The sequence below is a fragment of the Schistocerca gregaria genome, chromosome 1 (genome assembly GCF_023897955.1).
Source record: "Schistocerca gregaria isolate iqSchGreg1 chromosome 1, iqSchGreg1.2, whole genome shotgun sequence".
Taxonomy (NCBI): Eukaryota; Metazoa; Arthropoda; class Insecta; order Orthoptera; family Acrididae; genus Schistocerca; species Schistocerca gregaria.
The window spans coordinates 1,029,495,666-1,029,514,808 of NC_064920.1; the positions used below are offsets into that span (position 1 = coordinate 1,029,495,666).

At 42.1% G+C, this 19,143-nt stretch overlaps 1 protein-coding gene across 1 annotated transcript in view; it reads right to left on the reverse strand.

Annotated features, from left to right (window-relative positions):
- Positions 1-19,143, reverse strand: part of LOC126279034 (uncharacterized) — a 587,657-nt gene that overhangs the window by 419,063 nt on the left and 149,451 nt on the right. Inside the window, exon 2 of the mRNA XM_049979436.1 lies at positions 18,416-18,506. Within this exon, the coding sequence (XP_049835393.1) occupies positions 18,416-18,506 (91 nt within the window). The remainder of the gene's footprint in view (positions 1-18,415; positions 18,507-19,143) is intronic.

A 19,143-nucleotide genomic window follows, 5' to 3' on the forward strand; every position in this document is an offset into this window, starting at 1 on the left:
TTTAACAGAGCACTGAAAGACCTGAGTCGAAACAAGGCGCCCGGAGTAGACAACATTCCATTGGAACTACTGACGGCCTTGGGAGAGCCGGTCCTGACAAAACTCTACCATCTGGTGAGCAAGATGTATGAGACAGGCGAAATACCCTCAGACTTCAAGAAGAATATAATAATTCCAATCCCAGAGAAAGCAGGTGCTGACAGATGTGAAAATTACCGAACTATCAGTTTAATAAGTCATAGCTGCAAAATACTAACGCGAATTCTTTACAGACGAATGGAAAAACTGGTAGATGCGGACCTCGGGGAAGATCAGTTTGGATTCCGTAGAAATGTTGGAACACGTGAGGCAATACTGACCTTACGACTTATCTTAGAAGAAAGATTAAGAAAAGGCAAACCTACGTTTGTAGCGTTTGTAGACTTAGAGAAGCTTTTGACAATGTTGACTGGAATACTCACTTTCAAATTCTGAAGGTGGCAGGGGTAAAATACAGGGAGCGAAAGGCTATTTACAGTTTGTACAGAAACCAGATGGCAGTCATAAGAGTCGAGGGGCATGAAGGGAAGCAGTGGTTGGGGAGGGAGTGAGACAGGGTTGTAGCCTTTCTCCGATGTTATTCAATCTGTATATTGAGCAAGCAGTAAAGGAAACAAAAGAAAAATTTGGAGTAGGTATTAAAATCCATGGAGAAGAAGTAAAAACTTTGAGGTTCGCCGATGACATTGTAATTCTGTCAGAGACGGCAAAGTACTTGGAAGAGCAGTTGAACGGAATGGACAGCGTCTTGAATGGATAGTGTCTCGAAAGGAGGATTTAAGATGAACATCAACAAAAGCAAAACGAGGATAATGGAATGTAGTCAAATTAAATCGGGCGATGCTGAGGGAATTAGATTAGGAAATGAGACACTTAAAGTAGTAAAGGAGTTTTGCTATTTAGGAAGTAAAATAACTGATGATGGTCGAAGTAGAGAATGTAGACAGGCAATGGCAAGGAAAGCGTTTCTGGAGAAGAGAAATTTGTTAACATCGAATATAGATTTATGTATCAGGGAGTCGTTTCTGAAAGTATTTGTTTGGAGTGTAGCCATGTATGGCAGTGAAACATGGACGATAACTAGTTTGGACAAGAAGAGAATAGAAGCTTTCGTAATGTGGTGCTACAGAAGAATGCTGAAGATAAGGTGGATAGATCACGTAACTAATGAGGAGGTACTGAATAGGATTGGGGAGAAGAGAAGTTTGTGGCACAACTTGACTAGAAGAAGGGACCGTTTGATAGTACATGTTTCGAGGCATCAAGGGATCACAAATTTAGCATTGGAGGGCAGCGTGGAGGGTAAAAATCGTAGAGGGAGACCAAGAGATGAATACACTAAACAGATTCAGAAGGATGTAGGTTGCAGTAGGTACTGGGAGATGAAGAAGCTTGCACAGGATAGAGTAGCATGGACAGCTGCATCAAACCAGTCTCAGGACTGAAGACAACAACAACAACAACATTTACATAAAATGCAACGTTATTTTCTTCTTTTTTTAAAAAAAATTAAAATCAAAAAGACTAATAGTTGCAGATAAATAAGTAAATACTAGGTTTGTCCAGAAAGTAATGCAACGCATTTTTTTTAAAGAATTCTTTATTGAAAATAATGAGAGTTACACACCCTATTTTTGCACGTAGTCTCCATCCCGTTCTATGCCCTTCCTCGAGCGCGAAACAAGGGCGTGTGTGCCCTGGTGGTACCAGTCCTTGTTCTGATGGCGGAGCCAGTGCTTCATTGTGTGAATCACCTCGCCGTCCTAAAAATGTCTTTCAAGAAATGCACCCTTTAATGGCCCAATGGCCCAAAGAAGTGGAAGTCCGAGGGCGTAGGCCAGGGCCGTAGTTTGGATGCGTTAACACTGTCCAATCCTGTGTTTAGCAGTCCTCAGACCTGTGGGGGGCCGAGCGTTATCGTGTTGCGGCAAAATAGCTCCTGGGTTGGTATGGCGCCGAAATCAAAAATGGTTCAAATGGCTCTGAACATTATGGGACTTAACATCTGAGATTGCTATTTCTATGCCTGAAATTAATTATATATATATAATTTGTGTGTGTGTGTGTGTGTGTGTGTGTGTGTGTGTGTGTGTGTGTGTGGTGTGAAAAGAGAGAGAGAGAGAAATGGTTCAAATGGCTCTGAGCAATATGGGGCTGAACTTCTGAGGTCATCAGTCCCCTAGAACTTAGAACTACTTAAACCTAACTAACCTAAGGACATCACACACATCCATTCCCCAGGCAGGATTCGAACCTGCGACAGTAGCGGTCGCGCGGTTCCAGACTGAAGCGCCTAGAACCACTCGGCCACACCGCGCCGAAATCGCAGAAAGCGCTTCTTGAGTTTTGCTAATGTGTTGATATACGCTTCTAAATGAATGGTACCGCTTCTTGGCATTACATCAACGAGCATCACACCTATACAGTCCCAGAACACGGTGATCATGACCTTACAGGCGGAAGCAGTTGCTTTGAATTTTTTCTTCTGTGGAGAGTGGGAATGGCGCCTTTACATCGACTGTCGTTTTCTTTCGGGCTCAAAATGGTGAACCTAGGTTTCATCACTAGTCACATTCTGGGACAAGAAGGCCTTTCCCTCAGCTTCAAAACGCTGCAGCAAATCAAGACAAATGTTTTTTCTGTGTGATTTGTGATCCACCGTTAGATAACGCGGCACCCATCTTGCACACACTTTTAATATCCAAGAGTTCGGATAATTGTATTCACACTTCCTTTGCTGATTGACAGATGCAGCGCCAACTGCCGAGTCGCAATGCGTCTGTCCTCGCGAATGACAAAATCAGCTCGCTGTGATGGTGGATGGTTTTCCCGGCCGCTGTAAATCGTGAAGCTTCGCCGAACGGCCTTCTGATGACCTCACCCTCCGTGCCCAGCGACTAACTGTACTTCTGTCGACAGCAGATGCTCTATAGGCTTTGCACAAGTGTTTGTGAATATTCCCCACAGTTTCTTTCTATGCAGTGAGAAATTCAATGACGGTACGTTGCTTGTAACGTACATCACCCACAGACACCATTTTGAAACTATCCTGCAGCTACGCTGTCTATCGGAAGTGACAGAAACTTGGCGTGCTCGCCAATACATACGTAACGTTTCGCATTCGTAGCATTGTTTTCGGCTGAGAAAAAAAATGCCGTGCGTTACTTTCTGGGCAACCCTCGTATTTATAACGCGCTGAAAAAGGACTGGGACGTTCCTTAAAAACGAGCATTGGAATTTCACTAAAAAGCTGAAGGACCTGCACTGGGGGGAATGTGGTTGTGGGGAAAGAAAACATTGGGTGTTCTACAGGAATGAAGGGGGGAGGGAGGAAGGGGGGGAGAGAGTGGGCGGGGCTGGGCTGTATCTATGGAAATGAAGGAAAGTGTTAGTGTGGATAGTGGAAAAAGGGAAAGGGAGGAGTTTGGTGTCCAACAGGAGAAGAATGCATGGAGAGATATGGAGATGGAAGACAGAGGGGGGAGCCCTGATGTGGAGTTATACAATAGATGGTAGGACAGATAAATATCCGGGCGGATTTCACTGCGAGAGATAGGCAGTTGAAGTTGCGTTGGGATGAGATAGGGAGTGTGCATAGCTGTTGGGGCTGTGGGATGTGGTTGTAAAGGCGCAGCAGCATACCAGGATTGGCGATCAGCGGGGTATCAATGGCGTTCCAGTAATCCGCGGATAGAGTAGCGTATGCTGAGGTGCTCGATATCGGTAAGTAGGGTTGAATTTGATGAGATGGTGGACGTTCCGCATGGGGGCGGGAGGAGCGGAGGAGATAAACGGGTGCAGAGAGCAGGGCGGAGTGGATGAAGTTCAAGAATTTGAAGGAACTGATGGAACTTCGTGGACCGAATATCCAGGGAACATTTACATATGGGAGGATGGCTGGGATCAAGGTTTTGCAAGTTTGGAGGACAATGCAGGCATGTAATCCCTAAGTTCGGTCAGTCAGTAGTATTAGTGTATCGTGGGAATTTTGTTGGATGGTTAATAGCTGAGTCTTCGAAATGGTCCAAACGGCTCTGAGCACTATGGGACTTAACATCTGAGGTCATCAGTCCCCTAGAACGTAGAACTACTTAAACCTAACTAACCTAAGGACATCACACACATCCATGCCCGAGGCAGGATTCGAACCTCCGACTGTAGCGGTCGCGCGATGCCAGACTGTAGCGTCTAGAGCCACACTGACACACTGGCCGGCAGATGAGTCTTCAGTGTTAGTTGACGGTCCAGGGTTAGTCCAAGATACTTTACTATATTAGGTAATAGGGGATAACGGTTGTAAATGATAAGGTAGAAGTCACGGTGGTGAAAGTTGCAGGTGGTTCGTCCTGTATTTATACCTGGGTTGTAGAAGTTTGACCTTGAAGAGGCCTGGGTGTACTAGGAGCTAAAGAGATTGAGATGCATTTGGAGGGGTCGTTGGAATTTCCGAATTGTAGGGTTGAGGGCTAGGAGAGCGCTGTCATCAGCACACTGAAGGATTTGGGCTGGTGAGGCGATTTAGGCGTAGCGCCAGTTTAAGGGAGGATGTTAATGAAAAACACACACTATTTAAAAATGCACCAAATCCACAGTTTTGGAGATATACTGTAGCAACGAAATTTTGTACCACGCTTTACATGAAAGTAACACATTTACATATAAAATCCTTTGAGTATATATATATTCAACTTTTCAAAATGAAATTTGAAGTTTTATTTTCAAAAAATAATGTATGTTTCTTTTTCTCAGAAAGTATTCAAGAGATTTCTGCAAAAAAATTCTCTGTTTCATCTCTTTATATGTTGTATGCTTCTCTCTTGAGGTTTTTGGAATAGGTCAAATAGGAGAATTTTCATAATTTTTTATTTATAATTCCACAAGTACAATTTTAAATTCATGCAAAATTCCAAGCACTTTGCCCCATATCTCAGCTTGCAATCAGAATTTCAAAATTTGCTCTTGAGACAACGTTTATTAGGTTTACAAAAATATGTGTACAAAATTTCATAATTCTAGCATTCATAGAATCTGAGAAAAAGGCAAATAAACTTTAAAAAAACAAACTTTTCAGGAAATGCAATTTAAAGTTCAACCTAACTTTTTTCCTTATGTCACTTCTTCAGAAGGCACCAGATTTGTACTCTAGGTCGTCTTTCCCTTCAAGGCTTCTCTTCTAGTTTCTTGTTGTCTGTCTTCTTTCCTTTACCAGGTCTGCAACTGACTTTCCAGTCGCAGACAAGCAATATAAATCTATTTTTCTCAGGATGTCTTGGGTAAAATTTCCTATCTTGAAGCCCATTTTTCTAATACCTTCATCCTCCTGACTTCCCTGACAGTTAAATACAATAACTGCATCATAAGTTGCAATCCTGTCAACTGTAGCAGATGCAAATTTGTTTTTACGGCATCGTTTCCATGTGAGTGAATTTACAGACTCATTTGGATATTGGGTATTGCCATGAACACACTTTCTGAGAATTGCAGGATTGGTCAGAAACCTGTAAGTGGGCTTGACAAGATCCAGGATACAATTTGGAAGCCTCTCCTTGTGAATGTAGAGCTTGTTTACTGAGCTGGTACTGAAGTGCTGCTTGAAAACGTGGGCGTGGTAGGGAGGCCGCGTCACACCTTTAATTAATTTTCAGACACTTAAGGTGCGATTTCAACATTGAAACTTTGGAAACTTATTGTCCATCAGTTGTACTAACAAATAAAAAATAAATCGAAAATTGACATTTTTGGTCAATTTCATCAACAGCTCTCCTTAAAGGAGACAAATGAGAGGAGAGAGAGTCACAGTGGCTACTTAACTGGTTAATAACTGTGTTATGAACGGCTACTTGATGCCGAGAATAATGTTTGAAATGTAGGATGCTTCAAAAAGTTATATCTGATTTCAGAATCTCCCACATGAATTAAGATCAAAACTTGGGGTAACTTTTAACTTGTTCATCGATACTAAAAGTTTACCATGACAGCAGTGGTAAGTTGTCGGTTCTTGTGCTTGCCGATAGTGGTCTCCCTGGGGTAACTAGCTGGTTCGTTTGGTTTCCCATTCATTACTTGATGAGCGTTGATACACCAGTAACACAGCAACAAAAAGGTGTTCTTTGTTCTCGGCTACGACAGGTACAATTGAGTTAAACTGTGCGGCGCGATTTTCGTCGAAAGTACGGCCCTGGACGTCCTACAATGTGTGGATCTCGCACCATTGGCCTTCCATGAGCACCCGATCTCGCGGTATGCGATTTATTTCGTGTGGGAGGAGGAGGGGGGTGGGGGAATTGTGAAAGCATCCCCCTACTTGCTCCCTCTTCTAATATGTCTGCGACGCCGCATAGCAGAAGCAGTGAACGCAGTAACTCCAGACACATTCGAAAAGTATGGGACGAGTTTTGACCATCGTCTGGTTCTTTGTATTGCGCCCGCTGGAGGGCACATTGAACAGCTGTGACGGACAAGTGAAAACTTTGATCCTGAACGAATTTGTAAAAGTGAACCCAAGGTTGAATCTTTTGGAACTAAAAAGAAAAAGTAGTTCTACGTGTAAGTTGATATTCAACCTAAGTTTCTATCGTCGTTCGCCTAGAAGATATAGTGATGTGGATTCGGATGCGTTTTTTTCGAATCAATGACAACCCCCGTAATTTGAGATGGAATGTTTTTTGCACATTATTGTCTGGTTCGTTTCTTCCTACGTGACTCAGCAACTGCAGGATATGTCCAGGCATCGCTTGTTGATTTGACCGCACCTGTAAGTTGTATTCGGATGGCAGCCCTTGTACAGATTGAACAAATCTAATCCGCCACTGAAGCACACACGATTAATTTCAACGACAAGGCTTACAGCGCCTTTTTGTATTGTATGGAACTGGGGACCTAGAAACGACGGAGAGGCTTAGTCCCCGTTGTAGCCCTCAGTGGTACACAACCCTACAACAGGCTACAGCAGTCCACTCACCCCACCGCCGCCCCACACCGAACCCACGTTTATTGTGCGGTTCGGCCCCCAGTGGACCCCCCGGGAACGTTTCACACTAGACGAGTGTAACCCCTATGTTTGCGTGGTAGAGTAATTATGGTGTACGCGTACATGGATAAAGTGTTCGCGCAGCAATCGCCGCATTCGCTGAGGCAGATTGAAAACCACCTTAAAAACCATCCACAGACTGGCCAGCAGACCGGACCTCGACACTAATCCGCCGGGCGGATTCACGCCAGGCCCGGAAAGCAGTGCGTTAGACCAAACCGCTAACCGGGCGAGCTACAGCAGCTTACCCTCATGTGAGTTTCTGAATGCACCTACCGTATCCAATTGTCTAGTGATACACTATACTAAAACTATGAAAAGAAAATGCATAATGATGTCCTAGTACCATTCAGATCGCACTTTTCCCGCTGTCCAAATTGCCTATGCGATGTCAGCGTGTCTTAGATCACAAGAGATAACTATGTAATTTTTCTTCATACATCATATTGCCATAAACGTAAAGAATCACGTACGATCTGCTAATTCCGTAGTGTTAGTATGGCGCTGTTTTTTCCTCAATTCTTGTAGAATAGAAGATTCAAAGAGTTTCGTGCTATATTTTGATGGCAATATTAACTGGAAAAATAATGCAGTTGAACAGCTAAAAGAGTAATTTCTCATCTAATGCATTTTCCCACTCACTATCCTCAATGATTAGGTTACAACGTTTATTTGTTTCTAAAGTATTTCTCTTTAAATGAGGCTGAGTCATATCTTCCGTCTTGTATTTCATTCGCTTCGTTGTTATATCTAACTTCTCTCCTCATTTACTTTTACCGCAGTTATAATTTCCAAATTTTCTGACAGTGGAAATCCTAAGTTTTTGTGAGGAGAGGAGGATCAAATTCTGGTCCGAACATCCACATTTAGGTTCTATTCGTTTTCCTCAAAGAGCCGCTCGGCTTCAAACGGTTCAAATGGCTCTGAGCACTATGGGACTTAACATCTATGGTCATCAATCCCATAGAACTTAGAACTACTTAAACCTAACTAACCTAAGGACATCACACAACACCCAGCCATCACGAGGCAGAGAAAATCCCTGACCCCGCCGGGAATCGAACCCGGGAACCCGGGCGTGGGAAGCGAGAACGCTACCGCACGACCACGAGATGCGGGCTCCGCTCGGCTTCATCTAATCTATTGTACCATCGTGTGATGTAAGGAGGCCCACGCCTTCTGAAGAAGATATTTTTAAAAATATCGAAACCTACGTGAGGGGCTAATAGACCTTTGTTTTGCAATTGGTTGGCTGATTTTTTCAGCCTCTTCTTTCCCCAAAGCATTCCAAGTAAAGGCATGGTCAGTTCCGTAGACTGATTTCCTACCCCTCCTCCTTGCGTAGCGTTAGCGAGCTAGGTGGTTTAAGGCATTGGTCTCGAATTCGGGGGATGCGGAGTTCATATCCTCATTTGAGCACCGAGCTGCGGGTTTTTCGTGGCCAATTAAGGCGTATTCCGGGATGGTTCTCTTGAACAGGGGACGATCGATTTCCTTCACCATTCTTCTTCAATTCGAGCTTGTACACCATCTTTAATGGAGCTCGTTGTATACGATGTATAAACCCTGACCTTCATTCCTTTTTGTGCAGTTTCATCAGTTTTCCATTACCAATGAGCCCGTTGGCAAAGAGGCGCAGACTTACAGCTTTCTTTGCCGTTTTTCTTTTTTTAAAAAAAAAAAAAAACCACAGTGGTAGACCATCTGTCGGCACCAGCTTTTGTCACACTAGTTCCTTTCGTTTCCATATTTATTAGTAAGAAGACGAACAGAGCGTTGGACATAGCCAACGTCCATTCTACATTTGCATCTATGCTTTGCGAACCACTGTGAAATAAGTCACGTCTTGTTTCTATTGTCCGTACAGAACACTCATGGTATTTCACTTACTGCAGATTCTTGAAAACTTACACTTACACTTGGTTCTCCTGAACTTCAGTGGAACCAAGTGTGAATAGTTTAGGCTTCTGCTATTCTGCATCGAGGTGCACAAGTCGCCCAGTTCACTTGTTACATTTTGGATAGACCTTCAATGTGCCAAAACCAATTTTAGTAAGAAGTCGAATATAAACCTGCACGCAGGTGAAACATAGCGCTTTTCGATTGGTCTTCCATTTCTGACTTTTCATTGGTCGCTTGGCTAGAGCTCAGACGACGTGGTGGGGTATTGCTAGACCCCGTGTTGTTTCCGTTCTTGGTGGGTGGAATCGGATGAAATAGGTGAGGGGGGAGAGGGGCGGCAGTCGGCTGTGGGGTGACCGCACCCAACCGACTGCCTAATAGGGAAAGTTGGTCGGTCGGTTGGCCAAAGCGTCCACACACGTCCAACTTGGCGGTCGATCGGTGCGTATGTCTCCTATTTGGCGTGGGCCCCATAAACGTTGAGCTATATTATGGAATGGACCCTGCAACACAGATATACTTTGATGAATTGGCCGCTTCCAGCTGTGATTCGTTGCAAATTGTTACCACAGTTGCACAGTGCACAACTTAAGATTTCTGAGAATTTAAAGCAGGGTTACCAACTGAATATTTGTGCTATTTTTTTACGGGCATTACGTCATTGCAGATTATTGGATCACCTACGAAACTTCTGAGGCTACAATTAATATTGTCTGCCAGGCCTTTAAAATACAATGTGAACATCAAGGATCCAAACATAATTCCTTGATACACGCATGAAGTGACTTCTACTTCTGTCGAAGACTCGCCATCTCTGTTCGCTCACAAATTCCGTTTGATACTCTCATATAATAGTACTTTTGTTTTTAAGCGTTGGTATGCTGTTGAGTGAAATGCTTTTCGAAAACCGAGAAATATTGCACCTACCTGACTGCCTTGATCTGTGGCTTTCACGAAGTCGTCCGAGAAAAGCACCTGCTAGGTTTCAAAAATGGTTCAAATGGCTCTGAGCACTATGGGACTTAACAACTGAGGTCATCAGTCCCCTAGAACTTTAGAAGTGCTTAAACCTAACTAACCTAAGGACATCACACACATCCATGCCCGGGGCAGGATTCGAACCTGCGACCGTAGCGGTCGCGCGGTTCCAGACTGAAGCGGATTTCTGGGTTTCGTGTGAACGATATTTCCAGGTACTTCACTACGTTTGAGCTCAGAATAAGATACTACAGCAGATCAAAGCTAATATAGACTGTAGTTTTGTGGATCATTTCTTGTAGAAGGGTGAGACTTGTGCTTTCTTCCAACTACTACCCAGGGTTTCTACGGCATATTATGGTTAAAATGAGAACAACTCAGCCATAAATTCTTTTGCAATCATCTCCTCTCGACGAAATGTAACTGATAGGCGACTGAATTCCAGTTTGCCTGGAACGGTGTGTCGTTCGTGCTAGTGAACAAGTCCTCACAGTTCGTTGGCGTTAAAATGCTTGTAGCCGTTATTCTTGTACCAGGTTTTATTACTTGTCGGAAGAAAGCGTGGAATGCCGACAGAGTATTCAGTTGGTACCTACCGCGCCAGTGTGTTCCCAGGTTATCAAACACTTCCGCTCGCCTGCGTGCTGTGGGCCTGCGCTTTTTGTTGTGTAATCGACGGGAGGGCGTCGAGCTTGATTTACGTCCCGTCCTTCGTCAGACACCCATTGTTTGGTCGGCGTGCGCGCAGCATCCACCGCGCAGGCAGAAAGTGTGTGGCCGAAGGAAGTACACGCGTGTAATTGGCAATTACCCACGTTCGTATATGGCACAGCACATACTGCACAAGACTGTTTGCAAAAACATTAACAATGCCACGGCTACACTCCACTTTTGTATAATTCATTACAATAATTAGCTTCATCGGTCGGGTGACCTGAAGGCTGAAGAACAGTTGTTAATTAGGAGGACCCTCTTTAAACAGAACTCCGGAACCGAGGTCGCTAACACATGTGGCTGCAGGTAGCCTTTTCGATTTCTGATGGAAGGTTTCTGTATTGTGAGAGATGGTACTTTTGTTTGTAATATTTGCCACCGAAAGCGTATTTTCTGAATACGAATATTGAGTCTTTGGATTCCAAAGTTAATAATAATGTTGTCGAGTAGTTAGTACGCGCTGGCGAGCTTTTCTTTGTCAAGAGTTGGTAGATCTGATGTGCTGACTTGGGCCGACCTGTTGTGGAAGCTTGATTTCGTTTGAAGAGTTGATTTGATGAGCTTTCTGTTTTGTTGATGATGTTGGGACAGCAACCAGCCACAAATTTACTTTCAGTTCCTTTATTCAAAGGGTGCCGTTACCGGTTTTAAATCGTTGTGATTCATCCTCAGACGGTTTACACGCTTTCTTTATGACATGTGGTGTGTTTTTTACAGATTAATTGTGAAATGTCGGTTTGGAATGTTTGTTTTCATAACATTCGTCCAACAGATGTGAATACCTTCCTACTGCATTCTTATTGTTGCACACGTGAATTTTTCTCACTGAACACTTCAGATTTGTCACTGAGAAGATTTCTATCACGCACCACATGTTTTGATACATACAAAGAGCTTACAAACATAACTGAAAGTAAATTTGTGGCTGGTTGCTGTCCCAACACCATCAACATTTGTCTTCAGACAACAGCCACGGTCTCCATCATGCCATCATGTGACAAAATTGCATTTCTCTTTTGTATTCAAATTGCAGTAATTGTTAATAACAAAGATCGGTCTTATAGGATTAGGGAAGGACGGGGAAGGAAGTCGGCCGTGCCCTTTGAAAGGAACCATCCTGGCATTTGCCTGAAGCGAAGGGAAATCACGGGAAACAAATCAGAATGGCCGGACGCGGACTTGAACTGTCGTCCTCCCGAATGCGAGTCCAGTGTGCTAACCACTGCGCCACCTCGTTCGGTGACACAAAAGAACGGTTGCATAGCTCATAGGCAGATAGCGCACGTAACTTCAGCTCCTAGTTAACTGAAGACTGTGTTGACAGGTAATGGCTTCCGGCGACAAACTTAAAACAAAATAAAATTTGCGAGGTAATGGAAAAAAAGGACCGTGCTCCACAAGATAAATTCTAGGAAAGAGAGTGAGAGTTTCGCTGTAACAATAGCAGATCGGCAGATGTGACTATGAAAGCTGAATGTACAGCGTTTTATCCCATGTGGAATTTGCTATCATCGGCAGCTTTGTGGTACATCGGGACTGATAGTAGCTTGTAGAAGATGCTGGTCGAAGAAACGGACTTGATGTTTAACAAAACATGGACAGACTGCATTGTCTCCGTCAAAACTGAAATGTTTGCTACTTGTTTAACTGTCAGCCTTATAGACGTTAGAAGAGTATCGTCGAGACTTTTGACTTTGCTGAGATTGCCGATGATTTTCCAGAGAGCCAGTTGGAGGCTAAACGTGATTGTTAGTGTAGTAGGTTTCCAGCACAGTGGTCGGATCCAGGAGTTCATCTGCCAAGAGATCGCGCCTGCAAGTCTTCACCGATTTCGTCAAAACTGAAGGTATATGCGGGGCTTCGCCCGAAATGAAAGCGGGGACTCCAGATGGCCGCACGTTTAGAGAAAGCAGCGTTTGTAGTGAGGACCTGGCGTGGTATCAAGTCCCTATGCGAAAAGTTTTTTAATTTCCAATTTTTGCTCACTTACGTTGCAGATAAACAGATATAATGCTCAGCACATTGTAGCTGATGCGATTAAATCCTATGTACAGGAGGACAAATTTCTTGTGTTAATTGACTCGTGGGGAGGACAAACAAATTCACAATTACACGAGACATTTCAAGTTCTAGAAGGATTGCCATCGTGCAGTGCTGAAGTGATTCCTCCAAACTCACACTGCCAGGGCAACTCTGCAATATCAGTTTTCGTCGTCAGCTGAGTAATTTAATCAAAAAGCTTCAAAACTGGTCTTATCTCGTCAAGAGAGAAAAATAAATTACATCCCGAGAAGACTGCATCCATATACAATTCAGTGTACTCTACAAGCCATCCTCTCCAATATTTTTGCGAAATGAAGCGTTATGGGTGGTTTGCTGCCCAACTGCGCAATGAGAGGGAACCTTTTATCGACGTAAGCCAAGTATGTTTTTGTTTAGAAACTTTTACAACAACCATATAATTGTAAAAATGCGGCGTTTATAATGTGTGCAAGACGCCGAGAAAATTACTACTTCACCTGAGTAACCCGGCATGTGTACATCATCAACTGTAAAATAACAGAAGTATATAATTTTTATAGGAATTTCCCGTGTACGCCTTAGAATCCCTACCTCGAAATTTATTTGAGATCCCACTTTTTCCGTTGCCTTTCCTTTTCACACCATGTTAATAAATACAGTAGGGCCTATACTAAGTATTACTTCAGCTTATTTGCAGTGCTAGTAAAGTAAAAACTGAAAATTACCATTCTGTATCTCCGCTGCCTGGAAACTACGCTAATTCAGGCCTCACCCGACCCACACCAAAAACGCCTTTTTTCTTTTTTTTCTTACGGGCTTCCGGTGAGTTGATGTGGTTCCTTTTCGTCGCGGGTCCTTAAAAAGGCGAGGACTGGACTGCTATAAAATGAATAAAAATGATTAAAAGCACTACTTTACCACGGAATAGGCTTTACAGTATTAACCACTGGATTACTGTGAAACCATGCACATCGTCTACAACTTTAACATTATTCAAATCAATATCTGTAGAGTGGCTTGAGCGAATGGAAATTAATCAGTCACATGGTCTGTTTCTATGATGTGGACATTAAGTTATATCTAGTCTGATTATGTTCCGCGTCTCTGTTTGTCATTGTTTTAGTGGCTAACATGACCAGCGAGTTGTTACTTATATTGATAAGGTCATTTACTGCCTCTTTGTTCATTCCATGGGCTCTTTGTACGTGAAAATTTTCTTGTAATGTTAGTTTTTCTGTTGTAATTTATTGTTCATTCTAATAATTGCTATATCCTGATCGATGTTAGATAGTTCATGCTGTTTTATCACAGTAACATAACATGTTAGACTGTGGTTTTATTAGGTGTTCACCAAAGAGTAAGTCCGACTCCTTTTCCCAGAGCTGACGCCACTACAAACAATGACACACGCACACACATAAAAACAAACGAGTATGAATCTGCAGACAGACATCACATCGTGAACAAAAGACGAACGAAAAACACGCACCGAAAGTTGGCAACACTGTATACAGCAAACACACAACCGACACGTAGTGATAAAGTGTTCAGTTGAAACGTATTCAAAAACGTCTAAAATTGGACAGTCTGGTGTACGCAGGAAAACTAAGTACAGCTCCAGGACGATACACAATAAGATCACAGAATCGTGAGTACAACGAAATAGTAACTAAGCTAGCTTGCTCTCCAAAATATGTTTCTTGCCTAAAAGATATACAAAAAGAATAACAAAACAGTGATATAGTCAGGTGCCAGGAATCATTATATAACGCAATATTTATAAACGTAGCACAAACATGCATTACAGTCGAATGAACATGCTTCATAAATAAGAAGAAACGAAACGCGTATGGCACGAAACAAACAGCTTTTCGTGTAGTTGCAGAGACGGACTGCATCTCCAAGAATGTAGACGTAACTAAGACACGACGGAAAACATTAAAAATGGACAATATATATTATTCTTGTTACTGAAAAAAAGTTATTTCTTATCTCTGCAGTTTACCCTTGCAGTGCCGGTACCGATCATTCTGTGGGTGTAGAGTTACGAGGGAAATAATGTGTACTAATATACAGAAGTGTGGCGATGTTTTTTTCGTGTGTCCGCGAGTTACTGATCCACGCATAAACTGCACCATACATTGAGCAGAATATTTGCGTGAACATAATATTGTGTTTATTGCTGTGTGAAAATGCCGACCATTTACATGGCGTGATTACAAGTTTCCATCTTCTTGAGATTTTATAAAAAAATAACTAATCTATTTTCATGTTTGACAAACTACTGCAGATTTCTGACGTTAGTTGCTGCAAAAGAGCTCGTATCTTATATTTAGCATATTCAATCATTTAATAACATTGTTCTAAAGCCAATATTTTCAGATCTTTTAAAAATAAAGCTGTTTAACCACCATCCCATTCGAACTTTTGAGGCTTGCTTTGTATTATGCGCCTAATTACCTACAGCAGTGGTCTTCTGAAATTTCCCCACATGTCTGATATCTTACGACTGTTTATTTACAAGAAACAATACGTTTGAATGATAGTTTCGTACGAATATTACCCTTGGATACCTGGTGCCATCTGTGATTATGTTTGTTTTCATAATCTGTCAGTGATTTTGTCGTAATGCGTGCAGCAAGATTGGTGGTCGTCACTTGGAACAATTGCTATAAGCCCTAGCCTAATTTAGATGTGATATGTAATTTAGTCATCAAACAACGGAAGATTCATTTCCTATCATTATTTGCTTATTTCAAAGTACTCAGTTGAGAATTTGGGACACCTTTTAGATCCTAATTCTAATGATTTTCTGACATACGGCCTTTGTGTTGGTGCGCTGTTTTATCTTTCTGTACGCACTATATTTTCACAGCGATGAGGTACTAGTCCGTGGGTGTCCAATTTAAAAAGTAAAATACCCAGTGCTGGAAATGGAAGTCACAACTAGTAGATAATTAAATGGCCGGAATGATTCATGCCGCTGCATACTTGTCACCTGCCTCACCTTTAGCGTGCTGTCCAAATATTAAAGCTTGTCTGACACGGGACGATTGATGAAAAACACAACATTAATTTACATTTACAATTTTATTTGTATGAATTGCCGAGAAATGATTCGGTTTAACAAGATGAAATTAACTCTCCATTCACTAATTGCTTCTGAGTCGGATCGTTAATGTTTCACTACACCTTAATACTTCGCATGACCTTCATCTTCTGACATTTTACGCTTGTCCCAACGAAATATGAGGCAGAAAACGCCTTTCGAAGTGTCACGATTTATTTGTTAGTTAATGCCGCATCCACTTAGATGTTGTTTACGAGCTTTTGGCGAGGCTCAGGAGAAGTATTTGTCCTTTTGTATGTTACAAAAGAGACAGGTGTTGTTACTGTTTGGACATACAGAGAATGAAAATAACTGGGAACGTAAATTTGTTATACAAACCACGAGGAATACCGCCCTCTTCACGAAGCCTGCTCACGAAACCTCAATGCAACCATTCCATTGTCGTTAAGTATTTTGGAAAGCTGCAGTAAGCAACTTCACAAAAAAATCTTGATATCAATTACTTACCGGTATGTTTCAAATTCTGTTTCGGTAACTGTAAACAGAGTCTAGTCGTTAGTCTTGATTATCAGGCCACACCGTAAGCTGAACATATGCCTACGAGTATTTCCATCCCTGTATTACCTAAGCCAGTATATGCTGGAGCCTGCGTCGCACTGTATGAAGGTCGGCTTACACTGGAAGTCACGGGACAGCATGTCAAACCATCCAGAAAGGATTTCAAATTGTGGCATCCACGTGGACCGTACTGCGCGCAACACATGACCTTACAGGTGTGAACAGGTGAAACATGTTTGACCAATAACAAAATTTTTTCAGTTGCAAAAACCGGATTTGTTTTTATTTACATGAACACACAACTGAAGTAGCAACTGAGGGTGTATGACTGAAATATTAAAAGCAAAACGAGGATAATGGAATATAGTCGAATTAAGTCGGGTGATGCTGAGGGAATTAGATTAGCAAATGACACACTTAAAGTGGTAAAGTAGTTTTGCTATTTGGGGAGCAAAATAACTGATGATGGTCGAAGTAGAGCGGATATAAAATGTAGACTGTCAATGGCAAGGAAAGCGTTTCCGAAGAAGAGAATTTTTTTAACATCGAGTATTGATTTAAGTGTCAGGAAGTCGTTTCTGAAAGTATTTGTATGGAGTGTAGCCATGTATGGAAGTGAAACGTGGACGATAAATAGCTTAGACAAGAAGAGAACAGAAGCTTTCGAAATGTGGTGCTACAGAAGAATGCTGAAGATTAGAAGGGTAGATCACATAACTAATGAGGAGGTATTAAATAGAATTGGGGAGAAGAGGAACTTGTGGCACAACTTTACTAGAAGGAGGGATCGGTTGGTAGGACATGTGTAGAGACATCGAGGGATCACCAATTTAGTATTGGAGGCCAGCGTGGAGGGTAAAAATCGTAGAGGGAGACCAAGAGATGAATACACTAAACAGATTCAGAAGGATGTGGGTTGCAGTAGGTACTGGGAGATGAAGGAGCTTGCACAGCATAGAGTAGCGTGGAGAGCTGCGCCAAACCAGTCTCGGGTCTGACGACCACAACAACAACAACAACAACAACATTCTTCCACGAAAAAAGCCAAATATCTTAAGAGGAAAACGATTTAGCTTAACAACAGTCGGGCATGGTAAGAAGTCTGAAATGTACCCCAAATAAGCAATAAATACAAGAAACAATTACGAATAAAAATCTTTCTTAAAAATGAAAACGTCGGTGCTGTTGAAGGACAAAAACAGTTTTTTTGACTTTTTGGTATTTGTAAAGAAATCAAAACATCATGTGCAATGAAAAAGTTATGTTTTGCCTTCTGAATATTGTTTTATGTGTTTGTAAGTGTGTACTTTAACGAGCAAGTCAGTGTTTATGTTTTCAAATGTTTGGACGACGCTTTTTGTATTCTTTCAATTCTCATCGATGTGGAAAATTTACCAAGCAACTATTATCAAGAACATACGTTAAGAATCTTGCTTTACCCAATAAGCTCTACGATCACTGGTAGTTCCTTTAGTAATGTCTTTGATAATTCATTCAAAGTATCATCTGTGCAGTTGTGTATATTTCAACTTTTCGTAAGACGGGCGGTATCTCATACCCTGACTTTCGCCACTCACTGCAAGGGTAAGTGCGTGAGGTTTTGTAGACGTTCGGTCTAGTGTGAACATTTACGTTCCCTGCCGCTGTGAAGTTCCGTCTAAGTCCAGTGCGATTCAAGCCTTACATTGTTTCACTTCCGCTTCCTTCGCGTACAGAGGAAGAGAATAATCTTCTCTCTTTTCTTTCCTTCGTAACTACCCTACTCTTTCTTATACGGTCTAGCAGTAATGCACGATGAAAACTGCCGGTTTTTTCATTTTTCTAATAAAATAATTAAAGAATTAATCACAAACATAAATACGGACGAATGCTACCTTTTGGCGCCCTGGGGAATCAAAAAACACTCAGCGCGCATACGCGGATCGCCGATTGCAACGCTTCACTGGCAGTCTTTAAACAGTATGTGCTTATCTCTGAGTGTAAGTGAATTATTATTTGCAGACGTCTTAATTATAGTTTTGCACCGTTTTGCCATTCTTCTGCATCAGCTGAGATTTCTTCTTTCGAGACAGCGGTCTCGCATTAATGACTACCATACTCACCATGGAGACGGAGCGCTGAGCCAGCGTGATGGTCGGATTGTCCTGTTCCTCGTAGTAATCCGAGTACATGGCGCCGCTCTTCTTTGACGACCTGCCAACAAAGGAAGCAGACCTGCAGAACACTGCATACAAATACTCTACTCATCTACGCGATAGCTATACTGCTTATGCTACTCACTTCTTAGTAACTAGTATCCAGACAAAACGCGCTTTGGAGCTATTAGCGCCACGAATTCCACCTGCTCGTGGAAGCAAGAATGATATCTGTTTAACACTCCGCGAAAATCATTGACTGGCAAACTAGTTATACGAATCTCCACAATCATTAGTCATCGTGTATTTTTAGTAATCGCAAAACTAGCAGACATCTTAGCTAAGAGAAACTAAAGGTACCCACTGAAGAAAAACCAATTAGTTACAACTCTGACATTTTATTATACCACTTGCTTTACAAAATTACGATCTTTCAGTTTTGTGCTATGGTCCGAGGTCAGCTATTAGAAGTCGAAGACACTGTAACATAGTTTTCGACCTGCAGGAAAGGGCAATAAGAATATTAACCAAACATAGTAATCGGGCACGTTGTCGAAACATTGACGATTTTAACCACGCTACGGAAGAACATTTGTACACATAAGAAAAAACATTGGTAATAATTGCACAAAGAACCCAGTCCATGACCATGAAATAAATTCTTGACCAAACTTGCTTACATTCACCAGGAATCA